The following is a 19396-nucleotide window of genomic DNA, read 5'->3' as shown; positions in this document are numbered from 1 at the left end:
CAAAATCTGCTATCAGTGATGTCAGATTTGCAGAATTCTTCCGAGGTCACATCCACCTTGTACCACTGTCAAAGTATACTACTCACAACACACTTCTGGCATTTGAAACACTAGAAGCACCTGAACTTGCCCTGCTTAAATGTTCTACCATTCTCTTTTGGAGACCAGTGAAAGAATCTGAAGTTCGGTATTCAATAATTTTTCTCCAGAAAAGTGTGGTATTTCCCACATTGTTAAGTTCAATTCCTTTTAAGGCTGTTACTAGCTCTTAATCAAATGAAACATTTTGAGAATTCATGGTCTTAATTTCATCCTCACTACTGATATGCCATGTAGATGAAAGATTTTTAAAAATAGGAAATATGAGCACAAATCTTGTAATTCTGTAGTCTTAGCAAAAACATATCCTTCTAGCAAAAATCTGAAAAAATGAAGCAGAAATATTTTAACAAAACCAATCAGCTGTACCCTTTAACCATAAGCCATATGAATGCGTTGTAGGTTATATTTCTCTCCATTAACCAACTGTTTAGCCTTATCCTTACACAGCCTTACAGAGAAGTCATAAAAGTAATTTTAGAAAACACTGAACATATTTTGATGACTGCTAAAAAAAATTAAAAACCTTTAGCCTGAATCCAAGAGCAGGAATGGAAGAACTTTGACAACATAATAATCAACCAAACCCAGCAATTTAAAATGGGAAGTGTTGGGTACCCTAATTACAGGCACCATTGCTACTTTTGTCTGTAATGACAAGAGCAGACAAGTAAGCGAGAATATTTTGTTGTCTGAAATTATCTTGTCATTCTATTGACTCAGCAGTATAAACCTGCCTACCTGCAAAACCCGTGCTTTCTGCTGATGGTTCTTTGACAACCTTCTAGATCTCGTTCGTTCCACTTCATGTCTATGAACCCATCCTCGAAGTTCATGATTCAGCCTAGAAAAACCGACAGCATTAACAGATGTTTCAAAGAACAGTGGCAGAACTTTTTAATTTTAGAAAGCAGTTTAACACACCACTATAAAGACACTGCTGATTACTACTCTTTTACCTCATATAACTTGTTTTTAATACCAGAGTAAGAAAATATAATTGCAAGATTAAATTTATGAGGGAATTTGTAAGGAAATATCTATAAATTATTGGGATCACGGATGTTTCAATATAAAGCAGATACAGTACTTTCTTTTGCCCTGTGAACAGTAATTCTGGAAGTACTGGAAGGACTATTGAAATTTAAAATCGAAAGTTGATCAGTTCAAGACAAAATATTGGTCAAGAAGGCTGAAGTATGGCAAATAAATTTGAGAGAAAGAAGGGACAAAGCAGAATGGAGATAAGGTTAGTGACGCACTCATATCTTTGGAAAAAGTCCAGCTAGGTGTTTTCTAACAGTGAATAAAGCCCATCTGCAATGTCAGGTTAAGTCAGCTTGTACTGGAAGCTGAAGGGTAGGAGACGATCTCTGATGTACTTCAGATGGAATAGGCTTTTAGCTGGACTTGATTTCCATATTATAAACATTTCTACATGTGAAATGTTTTCTCATTCAAGCCATGAAAAACCTCCAGGCAATCAGAAAATTGTTATTCGGCTATTGCTAAATGACCAGTCTGAACATTGAGTGAAAATCATTACTAAAAACATCAAAACATGACAAAGATCCAAGCCAATCTCCTGTCTCCATGGCAGCAGACACTGGACAATGTGGACACTTTCAGAGGCACTGGTCATGTATTGGATGAGCACTACAAACGGACAATAACATCACCCAGAGCTGACTGGCCAGTAGCACTCACCCCACACACAATTTATATCTAAACTCCTAATAAAAGCTTAAATGCTCAGAAAAGGTTGTTTGCTCACCTGAGGGACTCCGTTCGGTTGATCAGGGGCTGACAGGGGGGTGGTGGTGGTGAAATATATAACAGTGGTTCTTCTGAGACTACCATCAGTGCTTTGTTATCAGATACAGAACGATCATACCTGGGAAAAAAAGAAAAAGACATCAAGAAATCCCTTAAAATAGTTTTTCATGAACCTTTGACCAAATCCAGAGAATAAGCACTACCATCGTCAAACCCACAAAGGTTACAACTGCTCCTATGGGACCTTTGAAACAGGTGCATAACAATTTCTCTCAAACATCCAGCGGTCTCAGTCAATTCCCCAAACAGGTCTGATAGCACTCAACAGACAGTTGAGCATTAGCAGATGTTGGATCTCTTCCCAAAGAGGCCAGATATTGAAAGAAAATATAGCCTGTAAAATATTCCTCATAATATGTAAACTATGAGATCTCTGCAGAGGCAACTTTCTCTTTCATTCCAAGGTCATGCAAGATTTGCTACAGAAATACTAAATTTATTAGCCACTAAAACCATGCAGATGTAAAGTCCATGAGCTATATGACAACGGAGCAGCCACAAACTATATTACAACTGAGTGGAGAGGATTTACATCTCCGAGAGTGTCCAGAAGCTAGCTTGACTTTGATAAAAAGTGAAAAAGAGCATGTGTTTCAATACAAAAGTCCACAGCACTCTCAGCAACAAAGACTAAGATTACTTTCTCCTGGTTATCTGTACCTCCTGAGGAATTATCACCAAATACCTATTATAAGTTCCTCTCTTGATAGGGTATCAATGTAACAGCCTTAGTCCTCTTGATTTTAACAGAGACTTGTAGCTCCTAAACATCAACTTCTTTCTGAAAAGCCTTACTCACATTCCCCTCCTTTTCCTAGCTTTCTCTCCATCTTCAATCCTGCTTCTTCTCTTTACTGCATCTAGAACTGATAAAGGAGAATATGCAGCAAAGAGCTCACAGAGCTTGCCAAAAAACAGGGTGAAAGAGTGAAAGAAGAGGAGGAGGTACAGGCACTAGCATATCCTCCACTCTACTACTATGTCGCATAAGACATGGTCTGAAACATGCCACATAGGACACAAAGTCCTCACCATGGCTACAGCCTTAAAATGCTCTTGATTTATTGCCTTCTTTCTGCATGGCAAAATACATAAGGGCTTTCTGCACATCTGTGCCTGGCTTTGTTCAACCAGCCAAAACACTCTACTGGAAAGGGACAATCTGATACGATGAATCTTGTAAGGGGAAAACATGAGCTGGATTAACCAGACTTCAATCTGGAGACAATTATAAATTCACTTATGCACTGAATGCTGGAGATCTAGGAAGCTTGAAAGCAACTATATAATTAAATAATGGATAAGCATTAGGATGGACTCAGAGATTTCTATAAAAGTACAGTACTAAGTTCAGAGTATGTTCTTAATCGTGAACTTCCCCGGTCTTAAGCAACTAAAAAAATAAATACTCCAGCTTGAAAAGTAGGGATAGATAATATGACAAATACCATAACTATGCAAGCTAAAACAAAGATCAGGGAAAAAAGCAGACAGATGAAGAACTGAAGGATCTCATGAAAATCTCCACGACATACACTTGTTTATACGCTCTCTTCCACCACACTGTCCCTAACAACATTCAGCATAGCCACGTGTACACTTCTGAAGCTCTACGTATAGGGTAAACTGGGAGATAAAACATCATATTCATATGAAAAGCAACCTTGTAAACTTTGTTTAAAAATAAAAAAAAATAAGAGAACAGCTTTCAAAACACTGTTTGTAAACAAAGTTGCTCTGTAACAGCAGCAACAACACTGGCCAAAAAGGCTAACAAATGAAAGGACAGCGAACTCTAAAAGCACCACTGCCCTCTGCCACTAAAAATATACTAAAGGTTTTCATCTCACCTATTACTCTTCTCAGGAATGATGTCTCCAGGTATTTTCTGAGCTGTGCTGGGCTCCTGGCTAGCTGAGAACTCCAGAAGATTTCTGGTCCGGTGGCTGGAACTTGCCGTGGAACCAACTCCATTGGGATCCCTTTCAAATACACTGGAAAACATAATAACCATAGCAAACCGTATCGCATATATAAAGGGTCTGCAAGACACTTTACTGTAAGGTGCTAAATGCTCAGGTGGGTAAGTTTCTGTCTGATGCTATGTTACGTGGATAAGGTTCATGTCACGACTAACGTAAAAACATGATGTCTTGTGTCATTATATTTCTGTCATTCAAACCATTAGTAAACAGAAAAGCAATTCTGTTCTCCAGTTTTAATTGTTCAAAGGATTTTGATGCTCTGCTTTTCATGTTCCCCCATAAACTTCACCTGATAGAAGTGAGATCAATCTGTTTGTAACCTAGATCTGCAGGCAGAAGAAAATTACCTATGTTCAATCCAAAGTACCCCTGAACTTTAACTTGCATCAGCCTCAAAGCACAATCAACATAGTTTATACGAATACAATATGTAAGGAAAATATAGCTACCAAATTCCGTGCAGCTGCAAGCCTGAGCTATTATGCCAGACATCTAACAAAACTGTACACGAACTTATATATGTTCAATTCTACTTGGATTTAGAAACATTGGCAGGGCTGACAACCCCATCTACATAGTGGCAGCAGGCCATGGTCCCAGATACCCCGTCGTCCTGGTCTGTGCTTGCACTGATTGAAGGATCTTGCCCCGGGGGCTGCTCAGGCAGGCAGGCAGCCAAGCAGCATAGGAACGTCTGTGCTGCTCTCCATGCAAAGCAAGGTAGCAGCATTTCACATATGAGCTGGAAAAGTGACCGAAGAACTGCTATATGAGATTGACTGCATCTCAGTTCAGAAGGGTGATTTACAAGTGAGAAATCTTGAAAGCACAAAAGCAATACTTCAAGACATCCTCTCCAGAGACTAGCTTTACTCTTTCAGAAATATGGTTGCTTCCTGAAATATGTATATTTATAAACTCAAGTCCTAATCTTCTTAGCTGACAACAGTGGAGCATCACCAGCAGCAACACTGCAAAAATACAAAAAGACCCCAGCATGCTGATGAGATCTTTGCCATGCATGCTGATCACTGCCTACAGAGTACATTTTAATTCATGCCCCACCTCTCCTGTGTAGTAGAGCACAAACTCTGCAGAGGAAGATCTCATTTTCCTACTTGTTACATGGCACCACATTGCAACAGGCAACAAATACAAATGGTAGTAGCAGAAAAAGGCAAGAACTAGCAAGGAGGGCAGATTAAATACTCCACAACTAAGCAGAAGGCACACAGACATAGTTGCCTAGCAATCCCCTCTCTTTTGCCAACACATTTGTGCTCCTGTTAGCAGTAACCCAGGTCTCCCCGTGAGTAACTGTGTCACGTTCTGCAGAACCGCCAGAGCCAGGGCAATCCCAGATCCAGGCTGACGTCACTTGGACTGCCTCCTCTCCTTCAGGTTTCCAGGCAGTGGCACAGAATCAGGGCAGCAGAAATGCTACAGGCTCTGTTTTCACTAGTGACAGTGGGCAGAAAAGTACTTACAGACAGCTTCCTTACTGTATACGTACACTAGCATCCAAATGTCTTATTGCTTCTACTGCACAGCATGGAAAGCTGGATGGTTTATTCACAGCCTCATAGATCAGGCTATCCAATTTTACAGAAACAATCTCCACTATCTACTATATTTTATGAGATCATGTTTCTCCTCTTCCAATGAAAGCGCAACTGGCAGAATCTCAAGTCCAGAACCAGAGCTCAAAACTAAGGCTGATGCTTAAAGGGATGCCACATGTTCCTGCTGGAAGTCACTCATCTGTGAAATGTCCCTACTCTACCTAATTTAGAGCCATCACAGCTGAAAGTATATGGAAGTTTATTCATGTAACTCAAGAATATCCATCAGAAGATCTGAAAGCTGTAACTCTCCTGCAAACCATCTCTCCATGACCTGAAGTGTATCAGCCATCCAGTGTGTTGATGGACCTACTGGGTCTGGCATTTTATTCCATCCTACTTGTCTCCTTTCCTCTTCAAAATGACACATTGAACAAGAGAAACTTCCCATGTCATTGGTTAAAGCTGACAAAAACTTAATCAGTAGAATTGTAACAAATCTGCGTTTTCTATGATGGTTCTTCCTTCTTATTTGCTCGTTCTGCAAAGGCGATTCTTGTTATTTCAGGTTCCAGCTTGGCGAGGTGACTAGTTTGAGATGAAGCACCACATGCAACACACTGGTACTCCCAATTCACCCTGAACTCTAAACAAAAGTAGAGAAACCCAAACCATGTCCATCAAGGATAAAGATAAGCATCACTCTGCAATCACAGCTAATCTTCAGTTTTTGTAATTTAGTTGGTTTAGCGGTACAGCCACTTAAACCCACACACACCTCATTTTATTATATCAGCTTTAATAGAGAGGAAATGTTTATTTTTATTCTTCGCCTGCTTAAAACACCTTAATCTTTTCATCAAAATTAAAATTTCACTTTTGGCAGAAGCTAAATATGGGATGTTTCAACCTGAAAGAAGATATCTTCAGCAGCAAAAGACAAAGGAGGCAGCAAACAGAGTATGTTTCGCTATTCTTACAGGCATAAAATCCATGACTCCCACTTCTGAGAACATGGGCACCAACTTGAGGACAAAATGTGGTATTATTTATGGTATTTATTTCAATGCCCTTTCCTTTATCAGGATTGTTATTTCCATAGAATGTTTCTTTTGAAGCAGGGCTAGCAGCAATTTCTGCCTTTAAGCTATGTGGGCTACGTTTGCCATCCCATTCATTTTTTTAGGACCTTGAAGATGATCAAAAGCTTCCTTCTCAAAGTCTCAAATATGTCTAAAAAATTTTTTTAAAAAATTCTCCTTCCTTACTCCTTGTTGGTTTGTGGCAGTGACCCAAAACCAACAGAACTTTCATTTTGGATAAGGAAAAACTCTGCAACTTGAAATACTGCCCTGCTTCCACCATCTAGTTACTTGGGGAGTTTTGCTAGTTTTTTCCCCATATGAACACAAGATGTTGTTGTTCTGGTGTATCATTTCTTCCCCTTCCTTTCTCCCAGGAGAGATCACTTATGGAGTTTGCAAGTAGGGCTCCATCTTCAGCTAATAGATGGGAGAGGACATGTAGGTAATGGTCTATATCCTCTGACTTATTCTCAAAGACCTTTCCTTGCCAAGCGGGTACATGAGGGTATGACACAGGATATCAGAAATATTCCTCCTTTGACATCTCAAGTTGACACGGGGGGGGAAAAGCCTGACTTGGGACCAAGGAATCCCTTTATCAGTTGAGATGAAGGGCTGATCTCTCCTGCAGAGCTACACCTGCCCACCTGAGGCATACTGAGCTTTACAAGTGCTAGGCGGAACAGCAACAATACAAGCTGGAACAGGAAGGGTCTACAGAGCAGATCCCAACACCATGACACTGAAGATGAAACCATTATCGAGCATTTAAAAACAGGTAGAAGAGGCTAGAAACAGTGAAAAAGAAAGGTAGATGATCACACACAGAGGGGAAAAAAGCTTCTGAAAAACAATATCTTCAGCTAAGATATCAATAATTGCTTAAAAATGTTTTAATATGACAGATGATAAAAGCATTGGCGGTTCTTTCATTCTGTTGGACTACAAGATGAGAATTTGGAAAAGAAAGAGCACTTTGGCATATCTACCCTGAGCAAGTCCTACTATTTGCAGGAATTGAGTTACTGCCCCACGTTAAAAGTCAGGGAAGACTGAAGCTGAGAAATGGCTTTACTGGACAAGATGACCAGTTAGAAGTTGGAAGGTGGGAGCTTTTCTGTTTGGCCACACTTACACACCTGGGATACCTACCAAGGCTTTGCAGCCTGCATTTGGACATCCCAGATACTGTGAGCATTGAAGGGTTTTCACATAGCCACAAACACCCTGTCCAAGCTGGCTGAGCTATCGGCTTGTTTAAGAACTGGATCCAAGGGAAAAAAGAAGGCAGCACTAAATACTTCATGCAGATGTTTGTTCAGAAGTGTAGATAAATTTGATTATAGGAGGGAAAGAAAAGAAACACTCCTGTCATGGTTTCTCCAGGCATTCAATGGCACCTGATATTTTAGCTGTATTTTTACTTCTTTGGTTTGAATGTCAGCTTGATAAATGTGAAAGCAAGTCTTGCCAGGAGCCCAAACTAAATTTCATTTGTAGTTCTGGCTGAACAAACTCTGTGCACTTCAAGTTTTGAATACTGACATTTAAGTTGTACAGTAATTTGTAGAAGAAAGCCAATAATGATATCATAACAAAGAGTTTTCTGGGGACAAAACCATCTCTGAATATGGAGCTGGGATGTTTCCAGTGGGCTAAAATTGACATTGCAAGAAGACACCAACCGAGGACCTTGTCCTCTTCCTAACCGATACCAGACAAGGCTGCCACAGTGCCAAACACTCTCTGGAAAGTATTTCTCATTTCTTATTCCCAATGAGGGCACCATCTGCTGACAGCAAGGCACTACCTTCTCTTGCCTAGTGCTCCAGAGCTACCCTCTGCAAGCGCTGGGCTGGTAAGAGAGCCCAGCCTCTTTCCTCTGCTGGGGAGGATGAGGAAAGCAACCCAAACTGGAGGGACGATCTCTGTGTTCTTGTGTTTTGCTTTCTTTAAAAAGCAATTTATTTTTAATAAAGCTGTTAGAAAAGGAAGGAAGAAAGCAAGTATCGACACCCAGAGCATTTATTTTTGCTTAGAAAACTATATACAGTTATTTGGAAGTGGGCTCGCCTTTATTGCCAAAGCTTGGACAAGCCTGATGCAAGCCATCTCAACTGCAATGTTCATTCAGGGCAAAAACTTTCTGTATTTCACTCCCAGCCCAGCAGATGAATGCATGGAGAAAAGGGTAAGTTATCAGTGAGTGCATCTGGCATTCTGCTCAGGCTCTGCAACTGCACCCCAGCAGCAGGACAAGGCAAGCAAGCACAGCCAGGCCAAGGCACAACTGTGTCAGGATGAACATGTGGCTGTGATCAGTAAAGGAAGGAGGAAGGAATCACTTCCTGCTCTTGCAGTTATATTTTGTAAGAAAAACAAGGATATTCAATTTTATTCAAGCACCAATCCACCAAGAGAGGTTCTGAAATGTCTAGAAACTGAACCCAAGTCCAAATTACTCAACATGTCCTTTTCCTCTCAACTTCTCTCTCTCTTCAAGGAGAAACTACAGCACAAGACCAAAGGTGTGCTACAGAAGCAGTTTTCTAGCTTTGGGCTATCTCCAGCACAAATGTACACTCAACTTAGCACTAAAATGTATTCTTTCAGTGTCACAAAAATTAAAGTGAGTTTCCCATATTAGAAGTGTTAAGAGCCACAAATATCTTCCAGAGCTTTTGCTAAAACAGAGGGCTCCGTAACACCTTAGCAGCCAGAAGGAGCTGGCTAACATGGCACTGTTGCATGCCTCTTGCACTTAGCTAATAGTTTTTTCTTCACATTTCACCAGTTTCTCTCTACTAGTGTATAAGAAATTAATAGCCCTTTGACTGTCATCATTTTTATGTATGTTTGTTAGCATACTTCAGATATACACCACATTTAAGTCTATTAACCTCCTGAAGATACATGGACGGCTACCGAGGCTTGCAAAAAGCAGAGAAACAATCCTCTTCTATCCTTCAGCGGGTGCAAAAAAAGCCCAAGATTGGATGAACTAGGAGTAAGAAACTCAGCCTGTTGTACAGGCCACGATTTGCAGTTCTCTGTTCTCAGAACATGTTTTAGAGATGCTTCAATGCTTCAGAGCAGGTTTAGACAACACAACCCAACCTGCAGCTGAAGAAAATCACAGGCCACAGGTACAATGCTTAATGCTCACAGTTCAGCACCACTCCCAGATCAGGCTCAGGTGGAAGGAGGCAACAGCCAAACAAGGAGCCTGGCTGGGGAGTTCCTCCTCCATTACTCTGCAAGCCAGTGGTGGTTTCAACTAACTTGCCCGACTTCACACTGGAATGGAGTGAGCAAGGAGCACACACGCAATCAGGAAGAATTGTTAAGGCAACAGGAAAAATAAAATACTGACTTTCAGTTGCTAGTCATTGCCCTTCACCTTAGGCAGGTGCCAGACACATGGCTTTTGTCCACTTCACACTTATTATTCAAGAGGACATCTGCGGTGTTTTCAAACATGCCAGGACACTGCTTGATGTTGTGATTAAGCCCACCTGCTAGGGCAGCACAGCAGTGAGATCCAGACCACACTGAGACCTTGGCCCAGGACAGGCTGCTGTGGGTGGGATCTGCACTGACAAACCTGAGCGCGCAATATACAGCTCAAACATCTCTGCACCAACACAACACTTGCTGCATGTGATGTTATGGTAATGAGATTAGCTCCTTTGCCCACACACCTAATGCTCCCTTTAAGGGGACTACAGAATTATTTCTCTAACCTTCCCACATCCCACCGCCAGGGTACCCCTAGGCTCCTGCTTGTTGTAAGACAAGCCTGTTTCTTTACTCAAGCAGTCCAGCATTAAGGCCCAAACTATAGCAAACTTGCATGAAAACAGCTAAATGCACCAAAACCAAATCCTGCTCTCCCACACACCAACTCAAGATTGCTCAGCTTGAGTAAGGCCTCTAAACCATACTGACACCAATACAGGTGTGCTTTCAGCAGCCCAAATCATGTGTGCTCCAAAAGCTCAGCATGCTACGTAAATACTGACTAGCAGCCTGCAGACTAGATGGGATCTTCATCTGGGTGCTGGTGAAAGACCTTACAAGCAGCAGACCATAGTAGCATGCAGCTGAACAACACTTGGGCGATTTCCTCATTTTAGTAAAAGATGATTAATCTTACCACTTCTGGTTCTTTTTCCTAATGTTTGTGCTAGCAATCTAAGAAATGAGACACACCCTTTCAGAAGTCAAAAACAACTGCTTCATTTGTTGAAGTCTACAACAACAGCAGACAAATCACACTTAACTACTCAGGCTGGTGTCTTTATTTGCAGATTGCTCACTGGATCTAAATTTTTAACAGATTATTCAGTTTCCAGGATAGTCCTGGAAAGTAGAGGAAAACCCATCAGGACACTCTAGAGAGGAGCTGCAATGAAGTCTCTACAAAAGGCCAACAATTCTAGCACAGCTGCTGTAGGTCAACAGGACACAAGAGATTTTGAAGCAGCAGCTTTACTTAGCTCTATCAATCACCACCTCAGTCATCCTCTACCACAAATACAGCTTAAGAATTTTTGGTTACATCATCAAGTCTGTTTTCCAGTTTGAGAGGGGTTCTAGCCATACAGAGGTGGCTGACTTGTAAGAAAAAACAAAATTAATTAAAAAAAAAACCCACCACACCACTGTCTCAAACCCCCTGTTCCAATCACTTTGCAGATCTGCCTTTCCTCTCTCCAACTTCACATTTTTCTTTGTTTTCTGTTCACTAAATATCTGAAATGGTAGTTAGAACATATTCTGGCTGGCTGACATCTTTATAAATGCTTTAAGACTGCTGTTAGATGATGACCACTACATAAGCTTGAGCAGACTGATTAAGGGGAAAAAATAACTAGTTGAACATTTTTCATAGCCAAAAAAATAATGCCAGGACCACTAGCAAGTGCCTGGCTTACACGCTTTGCTGCTACTGCCCCAAGAAGCAGAGATGAAGGAAATTTACCTTCTGGATCTTCTGTGATCCTTCTTCCTTCCCTACTTTTTATACATTAGTTGGGTTAGTTTCCTGCAAATATTTTCTATCACATGTAGGACTTGCATAAAAAAAACCTAAACACACAAGACAGTTTATATTCACATGGGAACAGGGAAGAGAAACAAAAGAAAAATATCCCCAAAATAAATACATGGATTGTTTTGACTAGAACATGTGTTTGGTGTCCATTTGTTTCAGCATTGTTTGTGCTTGTTTAACGCATTTTCGGATCTGGTTACTTATCCAGGCACAGTCAAACCAAATGTGGAAATTAAACAACAGGAAAAAAAAAGGCATCTAGGAATTGTAATAGTTTGAAATTTTTCAAATTTCATGTAAGTGACAAAAAAAATGCACAGCTAATTAGATGTTTCTTAATGCCAGAAGTCAGCCATCTTTCAGGGGTGCCACGCCAGCTGAGAACGCAGCCGTGCTGACTGACACTGGCTCTCACAGACAGCAAGCACGAAGGCAGGAGACACTGCCTCCCACAGATACCTGCCTCCAGATGTTGTGGTTCCAGCTCCCAACCCTGCTGCATGCCAAGGTTTGTGTGCTCACAGCCTTTTGTGCAAATACTGTGGGTTGCCAATTCCTGTCTGGCACCTCATGGTATGTAAGACTGGGGCAAGGGGGTGACCTCTGCAAGGAACTGAATCAAAATGTACCCTTTTACCTTCATACACCTCACCCATCATTCTTAAATAATAATAAAAGGAAGTTTTTATAGATGTTAAATCCAAATTCAAATAATTCACAAAGATTAGAGAATAGTTCATTGACACGCAGATGGGAAATTGCTGGCGCCTTTCTTCTAGTATAAAGCAAATAGATAAAATAGAAACTTACACTAATAGAATTCCTGCTAAATTACTTCTGCTTTTAATAACTGAAAGTTTCAGTTTTCTATACAAATTATCAACAAACCCAGAAGAATTTAGTAACACAGTACAATATAATGCAGTTACCATTAACTCTAGACAAGCCACTTTCACAATCAGAAAGTGTTCAATTCACATTTATATTCAATTTATATTTAATTCAACTTACATTCTCTTCTCAGAGATAACATGGTGCCATGTCCAAGACTGAGGGATATTCTGAAAAGCTTGTTGGCAATTAAGTAGACTGGACTAGACTCTTCCTCCCATAATTTCAAGCAGGTTTCTTAGGTCGATACACCACCTTCCCTGCTAGACTTTCAGCCCCATACCCAAATTCAATGTTACAGATTACCTGTACACACATAATATATTTGTCAGCATGAAAAAAATGTGTCAGTAGAACAATTTAATCTGCTAAACATGTTTGCCAAGGGCTGCCACATCGTGGACTGCTTCCCATAATCTTAAAACAGCAGAACAGCACAGCCTGAGTCCTCCATGAAACATCACAAACATCTCACCACTTACATACACAGTCAACAAGACTTAAGACCAATAAATAAAATTATGTGTGAACCAGTGCTAGTACAACACACATCCACTAATGAGGAAGAAAACATAGAACTAACTACACAGCCCACCAGCCAGATGTTTTTTTGTGGGATGCCAAGTGCTCAACACTGCACTGCACCTCTACTGACCCACTGCAGCCACGGAGGGTTGGCAGGACTGACTGTCCTTCAGCTTCACACCTCTGTCCCCAGACAACCTGAGCGCTTCCCTGCCTTCTGTGATTTGACAGAAATAGGCAGCTAAAGAGAAAACCTATATACCTGTTCTTTTGTTTTACCTCTAGCCTCCAAAGAATCCTATCACTTCCAATCAAGAAACTGAGAAGCATCTCACAGTAAGGCCTGCTAAGGGAATTTCAAAGTCCGCTACAGAATTTAGGGGGTGGATTTCCCATTCTTCTGATTTTTTTGGATGTTACTTCCCTTTACAATGGGTCATGGGTTTTAAATAATAAAATATTCACTGCTAATGTTTGAATCAAAACATCCTGTGCCTGAATGCTGTCACACCTCCATACAGCTGTGCAGGTGAAATTATTTCCTACATAGAAGAAATGGCAAAACTGTCACAAAGTTTCAAGTCATACTTATCTCCAGTTAACCACTCCATAGAAATTAGGTGTTCCATAGTTAGCTAACTCGGGGAAAATGTACTTTTGCTGAACTATAAGCTAGCATGGGTATTATAACAAAAAAATTACCTATTTCTGTAAGAAGTTGCAGGGACTGAAAAACATCACATGTATTGGAAACTTCTGTTGTTACAGTCTAGGCAGAACAGCAATCATGACTATCATGTTTGTAGAGCTACCAGTGACACCTCTATAAAAGGAAGAAAATGTGTATGGGAGGAGTGAAATCTTAAGTAATGGTTTATACAATCCACATTCTAGGCCTTCCAAAGGGTATTGCACAATCAACACTCACACCACCTTGATACAGTCTAGTATTTTAATTGCAGTGCAAGTATTCATTCTGCTAAGAAGAAGAAAAAAAAGCAGCAGAAAGATAAGAGTAATTCCCTGAAATTTTGCAAACTTACAATTACATTTCTCTTCACTGCCCAAATCCAGTACTGATGCAGACCACCTAGTTCAGGCACAACGATTACACTGGCATGCTTGGCCAGACACCCAAGAATTTCTTTTTGCTTTATCTTATTAAACATTAAACAGGTCAAGAAATTAACTTTGTCACATTTCTACAGTTCCTGATTGCTGCAAAGATATGAACACAAACTGACCTTTCAATCTACTTTGACAGCAGTTTCCTGTCATCAAGCTCAACACCTTACTCATTCCTTAGGATGAGAACTTAGGAACTTTAGAGCAGTGTAGCAAAAAAGCCTTCCCACCCATTTTCTGTATGTTTCTAAGCCTCTCAAAACAAACAAGAGCTTCATGCATTTCAACTCATCACTGTAATGTGGAGGCAACTAAAATTTCTCCCAGCTTCAGAACGATAATTGGTTCTATTAGTTCCCACCAAGTGTCTCTCAAGTAAGCAGTAATGTTTGTAAATGCAGATGGGATGTACAAATCAATTGGTTAATGTCGAGAAACTGATTTTTCTGGCTGATAGTCAAAAATCCCAATACAAACCCTAAGTGCACTAAGAAACAGTCTACCTTAAAACCATCCATATCAAAGTAAAATTATCAGCTGTATTTCACTGCCTGGGATAAACAGTATTTGCAGTTAAGTGCAAATATGTCAAAAGTAATTTCAGCTTTAGCTAATTTTCTAAAAAGTACAAACACCAACACTGTAAAAGTTTATCTAGTCAGAAACAAAGTCTTCCTCCAGATTTAGCCCACCCTATTCCTTTAGTTTGAATGGGGGTTTGAGGACAAATGGAGACACTGCTGACTGGGAATCTACTGAAATATCCTCCCCTTATGAAAAAGTGAACAGCTTCATACAGAAGGTCTTTATGTCCCAAAGCCAGGCAAAATAGACACATATATGCAAGAAATATCCCTTTTTAGTCTCCTTTCTTCCACAGATTTATTTATAAAGTGTCTGGGAAATAATGCAGCATTTCCTTCCTGCTCTCTGGTTCCTATGCCCCACTGATACAGTTAGAACAAAAGAGGTTTTTGATTACCACTTCAACTAATTAAGGAGAGGGAACACTATCTTCACCAGAACTAGAAGACAAGTAATACAGGGCTTACACTGTAATGAGGAAGATTGCTGCTAGACACATCTAATGGTCAGGATTGCAAAGCACTGGAACAAAGAGTGGGATTTCCTGCACTGGGTACTAGAAGCAGCTTAAACTCATAGCTATTGAGTCTAGCACAGGTATAAACAAGCAGATGAGCTCTCAAAGCGTGTGAATTTTTTTCTAAAAGGATTCTAAACACAGCTCTTTCATCTCTTCAGGTACAAATGGAGCAAACTGCTGTACACTGCACTGATTAACAAAATGCCAAACCAAGAGAAATTAAAAGTACAAGATCTAGCTCTTGTTGCCAGAAGGATTCCAAAAAAGGAACCATTATACACATGAGTCTTCCCCTGTGCAGGAGGAGAGTGAAGGACAGAAGTCAGGTTTCAGGCTCAAGGCCTTAGAACACAATAGTGCCTGTATTAATGATTCAAAGAAAAATCGCAGGACAGCAAACTTGCTACATAAAGAGGAATTCCCAGGCAGCTTACCTCAGGGGACCATAATTCAACATTATGAACGCCAGTATCACCATCACACACAGGGTCCTTCTCTTTGGAGATGATACTTTGAGCTTCTGGTTCTAGACAGGAGAAAACAGAAGACATGCAATAAAAGAGAGGCACAGACATGCAAAGGTATGTTAGAAGCTAAATACACCAAATTATGCTTGCTTTTTAGATATATTTGCCTAATTATGTATGAATACACGCCACGACTACTTAAAAATAAAACTCTTTTGTCATACATTATATTCAGAAGCTTCTATCCAGTCTATCTTCTTAGTGAGATCTTCAGAAGCACCACCAAATAAAGACTTGTAAGTCAGCTAGGTAATGTGACAGCTGTCCTGACCTAGAGTTGGTGAAGGTCCTGCTTGGAGTGGGAGACTCGGCTAGAAAACCCCAAAGGTCTTTCAGTCAACATTTCCATGATTCTGTTCAAGTGCCTTCCACCTGAGCAACTGTCTTTATATAAAGTCAGACCTTCATCACAATCGCTTACCTCTAATACTACTTCATCCAGCTGCCTCTTCAGTGTGCTGTTTTCTTTCTTGAGTTTCTCATTCTCCAATAAGGCTGCCTCCAGCCTCGCCTCCAGTCCCAACATGTATTCTTTCTTTTTCTTCCGTGACTGAAAGGCTGACTCCCGGTTTTTGATAATGCGCTGCTGCCGTCTCAAGACATTGACCTGGACAGACAATACGGAGTCCTGTTAATGATCCACAAGTTAAAAGTGCCTCTATTTCATGCAATAGTTTCTGCTCCTCTACTTTGTCAAAAGTCTGCATAGATTACTTCCTGCACTCTGCTTCAGATGAGCTGAAATGTTCAGCACAGAGGCAACTAGGAATCACTGTACATCTCCAAGAGTTAGAGCTCATGGATAATGAAAAAACAGGTCCTGCACTCTCTCTGATTTCTCCTGCATTCTCAACCTGCTATGTGTAGAGGACACAAAATGTATACTCAAGCAGAAGTTCTATTTGATCAATCAAATCACAAGGACAGCAAATACGTACCTGCAGGTCTGCAAGGTAGCAAGAATATCTTTCACTTTACCATGCACCATTTTATAGGCTACAATCAGTCATCTGTTTTCTTAACTGGAAAGTCCTGTGGTTTTTCAGTCTGTCCTGTATGGAAGCCATTTCCACACTGATTACACCTGTTTCTGTACCTTTTCCAGCTATGCTATATAGCTTTTTAGATTTTGAATGCTGTTGCTGACCTCAGACTGCACATTCTACATGTATCAAGCACTTACATGGCAGCTTAAAAGCAGTCTCTGGGTGCATCTATACTAGCATTTTAATTCAGATCAGGCGTGTGGCTTTGATGCACATTTCCTGACTGTCCCACTTAATATGCTGTGGTTCGCATCACAGAACAGTCTCTGATAGAGCACATAAACTGGATTCCTTCTGGCTGAAGCTAAACCAGCAAATATACTCCAGGAGGGCACATAATTCACTCCAACCACTAGCAGGCATTCAGTCTGCAAGACCAGATCGGGACAGTTCAAAGTAACCCCTCCCCATCCTCCAACAGTCTTGATGACTCCGATTTTTTTCCCCAAGCAGGAACAGTCTATCATCTTTTACCACTTACTTATTTTGTGGTTTGCACTGAGTGGGACGACCTAGACTGAAGGCCTCATGCTGCTGACAAGGATAATGATGATCAATACTGCAGAGCTATACAAAACTACTTGAAATCCTAAGTTTAAACACTACTCTTGATTTCCTTTCCCTCACAAATTAGCAACAGCAACTCTGTTTTTATTAAAAACACAAGACTTCCATCACATTACAAAGCTACAACAGGATGTGCCTTAATGATGTTTACATTGAAAAAGAACTGAATGTTGTTATCTTAGAGAGACTTTAATATCCTCCAGTAGCTACCAACACATGCACTGGAGTAACCTGCATCTATTAGAGCATGAAAGCTAAAGAGAAAAGATGGTAACTATTCTAGAAGTATCAGTCTAGGAAAAAATAAACAAGCCACAGAATAGTAACATTAACAGTCTCAGTGTGCTCCAGTTAAGGTCTGGCTGCTTAAAGAACATTAACCATAGCTTTCTGACCCTCTCCCTGTATATACTCTCACACAGACAATATGCTGCTTGAGGGCCTTGGTGTCTGCAAGAAAAACTGGCTACAGGCTGTTTGAAGAAGTCATTCTTCTTCATGATACTGCAGTTTGGTGACAAAGACTAAGAAAACACGTTACAGTGCATTAACATTTTGGGCTGTCTCCATGTTGATCTAATTGCTTTCTGTAAAGATCATTTACTATATGTCTAGTCTGCTGCCACCAAAAGTCTGTGAAAGTGAAGCTGTTTGTACTTACTCCAGGTTCCCTCTTTAACAGAGTGGAGAAGGAAAAGATTTTAACATATTTTCACTAATGCTAAGCTTTGTCTTGAATTTTTTAAGTACTACAACACTTAACATAAGAAAACTTCTGCAGACATATAAAAACATTGGAAAAAAAAAAAGATTCAGGTTAGCCAGGGACTGCAGTGTATAGAACACACCAATTTAGGGCCAGGATCACTTCATCTGTCCAGAGATAAAATAATAAGGAAGGAGTTCATGCAGCAGTTTTGGCTTGAGTTGTGCAATATTCCAAACCAGTAGTTATATTCCTCTTTTTTAAAGAAGAGGTTCTGCATCATGAAGTCAAACAGAGAAGACCAAATTGTTTACATCCATTCTTGTTTGCAGACCTGCTCAGGATTATTCACTACTGGACAGCTTTTGACTAAGTGTGTGGAACCTCTGGCAAATCTACCTGCTTCCCTGGAGAACACATGGCGTTAAAGCACCAGTGCAGTGCTTGTACACTAAGAGTACATCCTGAGGTACATCTATTGCTGCTTCAGACACTACCAGCTACGTTTCGGATGGTATTTATCTAGATTGCTCTCCTTTACTCAGTGTTCTCCAAACACTGCCCAGAACAGCAGCTCTCCCCAGTCTGATTCAAGGTACTCTGTGCAGTAACTGCATTTTGGTCTATGTCACACCAGTTTCACTTCCACTCATTTCTTAAGCTTGCTTAAATAAAACCCAACTATTCATGTCTTTGAGTTATTTTGTTTTAATTGGCAATCCCTACAACAGTTTAAGGTTCTTGGTCAACCCTCTAGCACTTGTCTGGCTTTTCTTGGGGAATAAGTCACAGCTGCACACCTGATCCTACCTATATCTGATGCAGGAAATTGAAAGAGCTGTGTGTGTGAAGTAGCATAACAATGCTTGAACCTGGAAGCAGTATAGCACTATAGCTAGCCTGGCATCAAGATAAACATGCCCCTTGCTTAAGAATTTTGATAATCAGAAGAGAGAGAGGAACTAATTTATAATGTCAGACTGCTTGAGCAACGTCGCTTTGCACAAGTGCTGAACAAAGATTAAACATATCAAGCACCTCTGCTAACTTCTTTTGCAGTCTCCCTCTTTGTAGATTATATTATATTAATTTACCATTCAACATAGTAACTTCTGGTTCTCAGGACACACAGATCATAAACGGAAATCAAACATTAATCAGTGATGCAGCTTTTACACCACCACTAACACACACACAAAAGCTATTGTAAATATGGAGAAGTGAAAGGTTCATTGCAAAGCCTTGCTTCAAACAGTACAAACTAGATTCAGATCAGCCTCC

General features: G+C 40.4%; 1 protein-coding gene across 4 annotated transcripts in view; it reads right to left on the bottom strand.

The window, feature by feature from the left end:
• The window catches only part of ATF6 (activating transcription factor 6), an 82643-nt gene that overhangs the window by 53054 nt on the left and 10193 nt on the right, over positions 1–19396 (bottom strand). For all 4 annotated transcript variants that reach the window (XR_012629898.1, XM_074876786.1, XM_074876787.1 and 1 more), the window contains exons 8-12: positions 16218–16403; positions 15704–15795; positions 3786–3929; positions 1874–1993; positions 841–943 (exon numbers count right to left, since the gene is read on the bottom strand). Coding sequence is in view for 3 of the 4 variants with exons in the window: in XM_074876786.1 (XP_074732887.1) it covers positions 841–943; positions 1874–1993; positions 3786–3929; positions 15704–15795; positions 16218–16403 (645 nt within the window). In the remaining variant the exon portion in view is untranslated. The remainder of the gene's footprint in view (positions 1–840; positions 944–1873; positions 1994–3785; positions 3930–15703; positions 15796–16217; positions 16404–19396) is intronic.

The sequence above is a fragment of the Strix uralensis genome, chromosome 8, assembly GCF_047716275.1.
Source record: "Strix uralensis isolate ZFMK-TIS-50842 chromosome 8, bStrUra1, whole genome shotgun sequence".
NCBI classification, from domain to species: Eukaryota; Metazoa; Chordata; class Aves; order Strigiformes; family Strigidae; genus Strix; species Strix uralensis.
The sequence above is the reverse complement of the archived record's forward strand: the minus strand, read 5'-3'. Positions and strand labels throughout refer to the sequence as shown.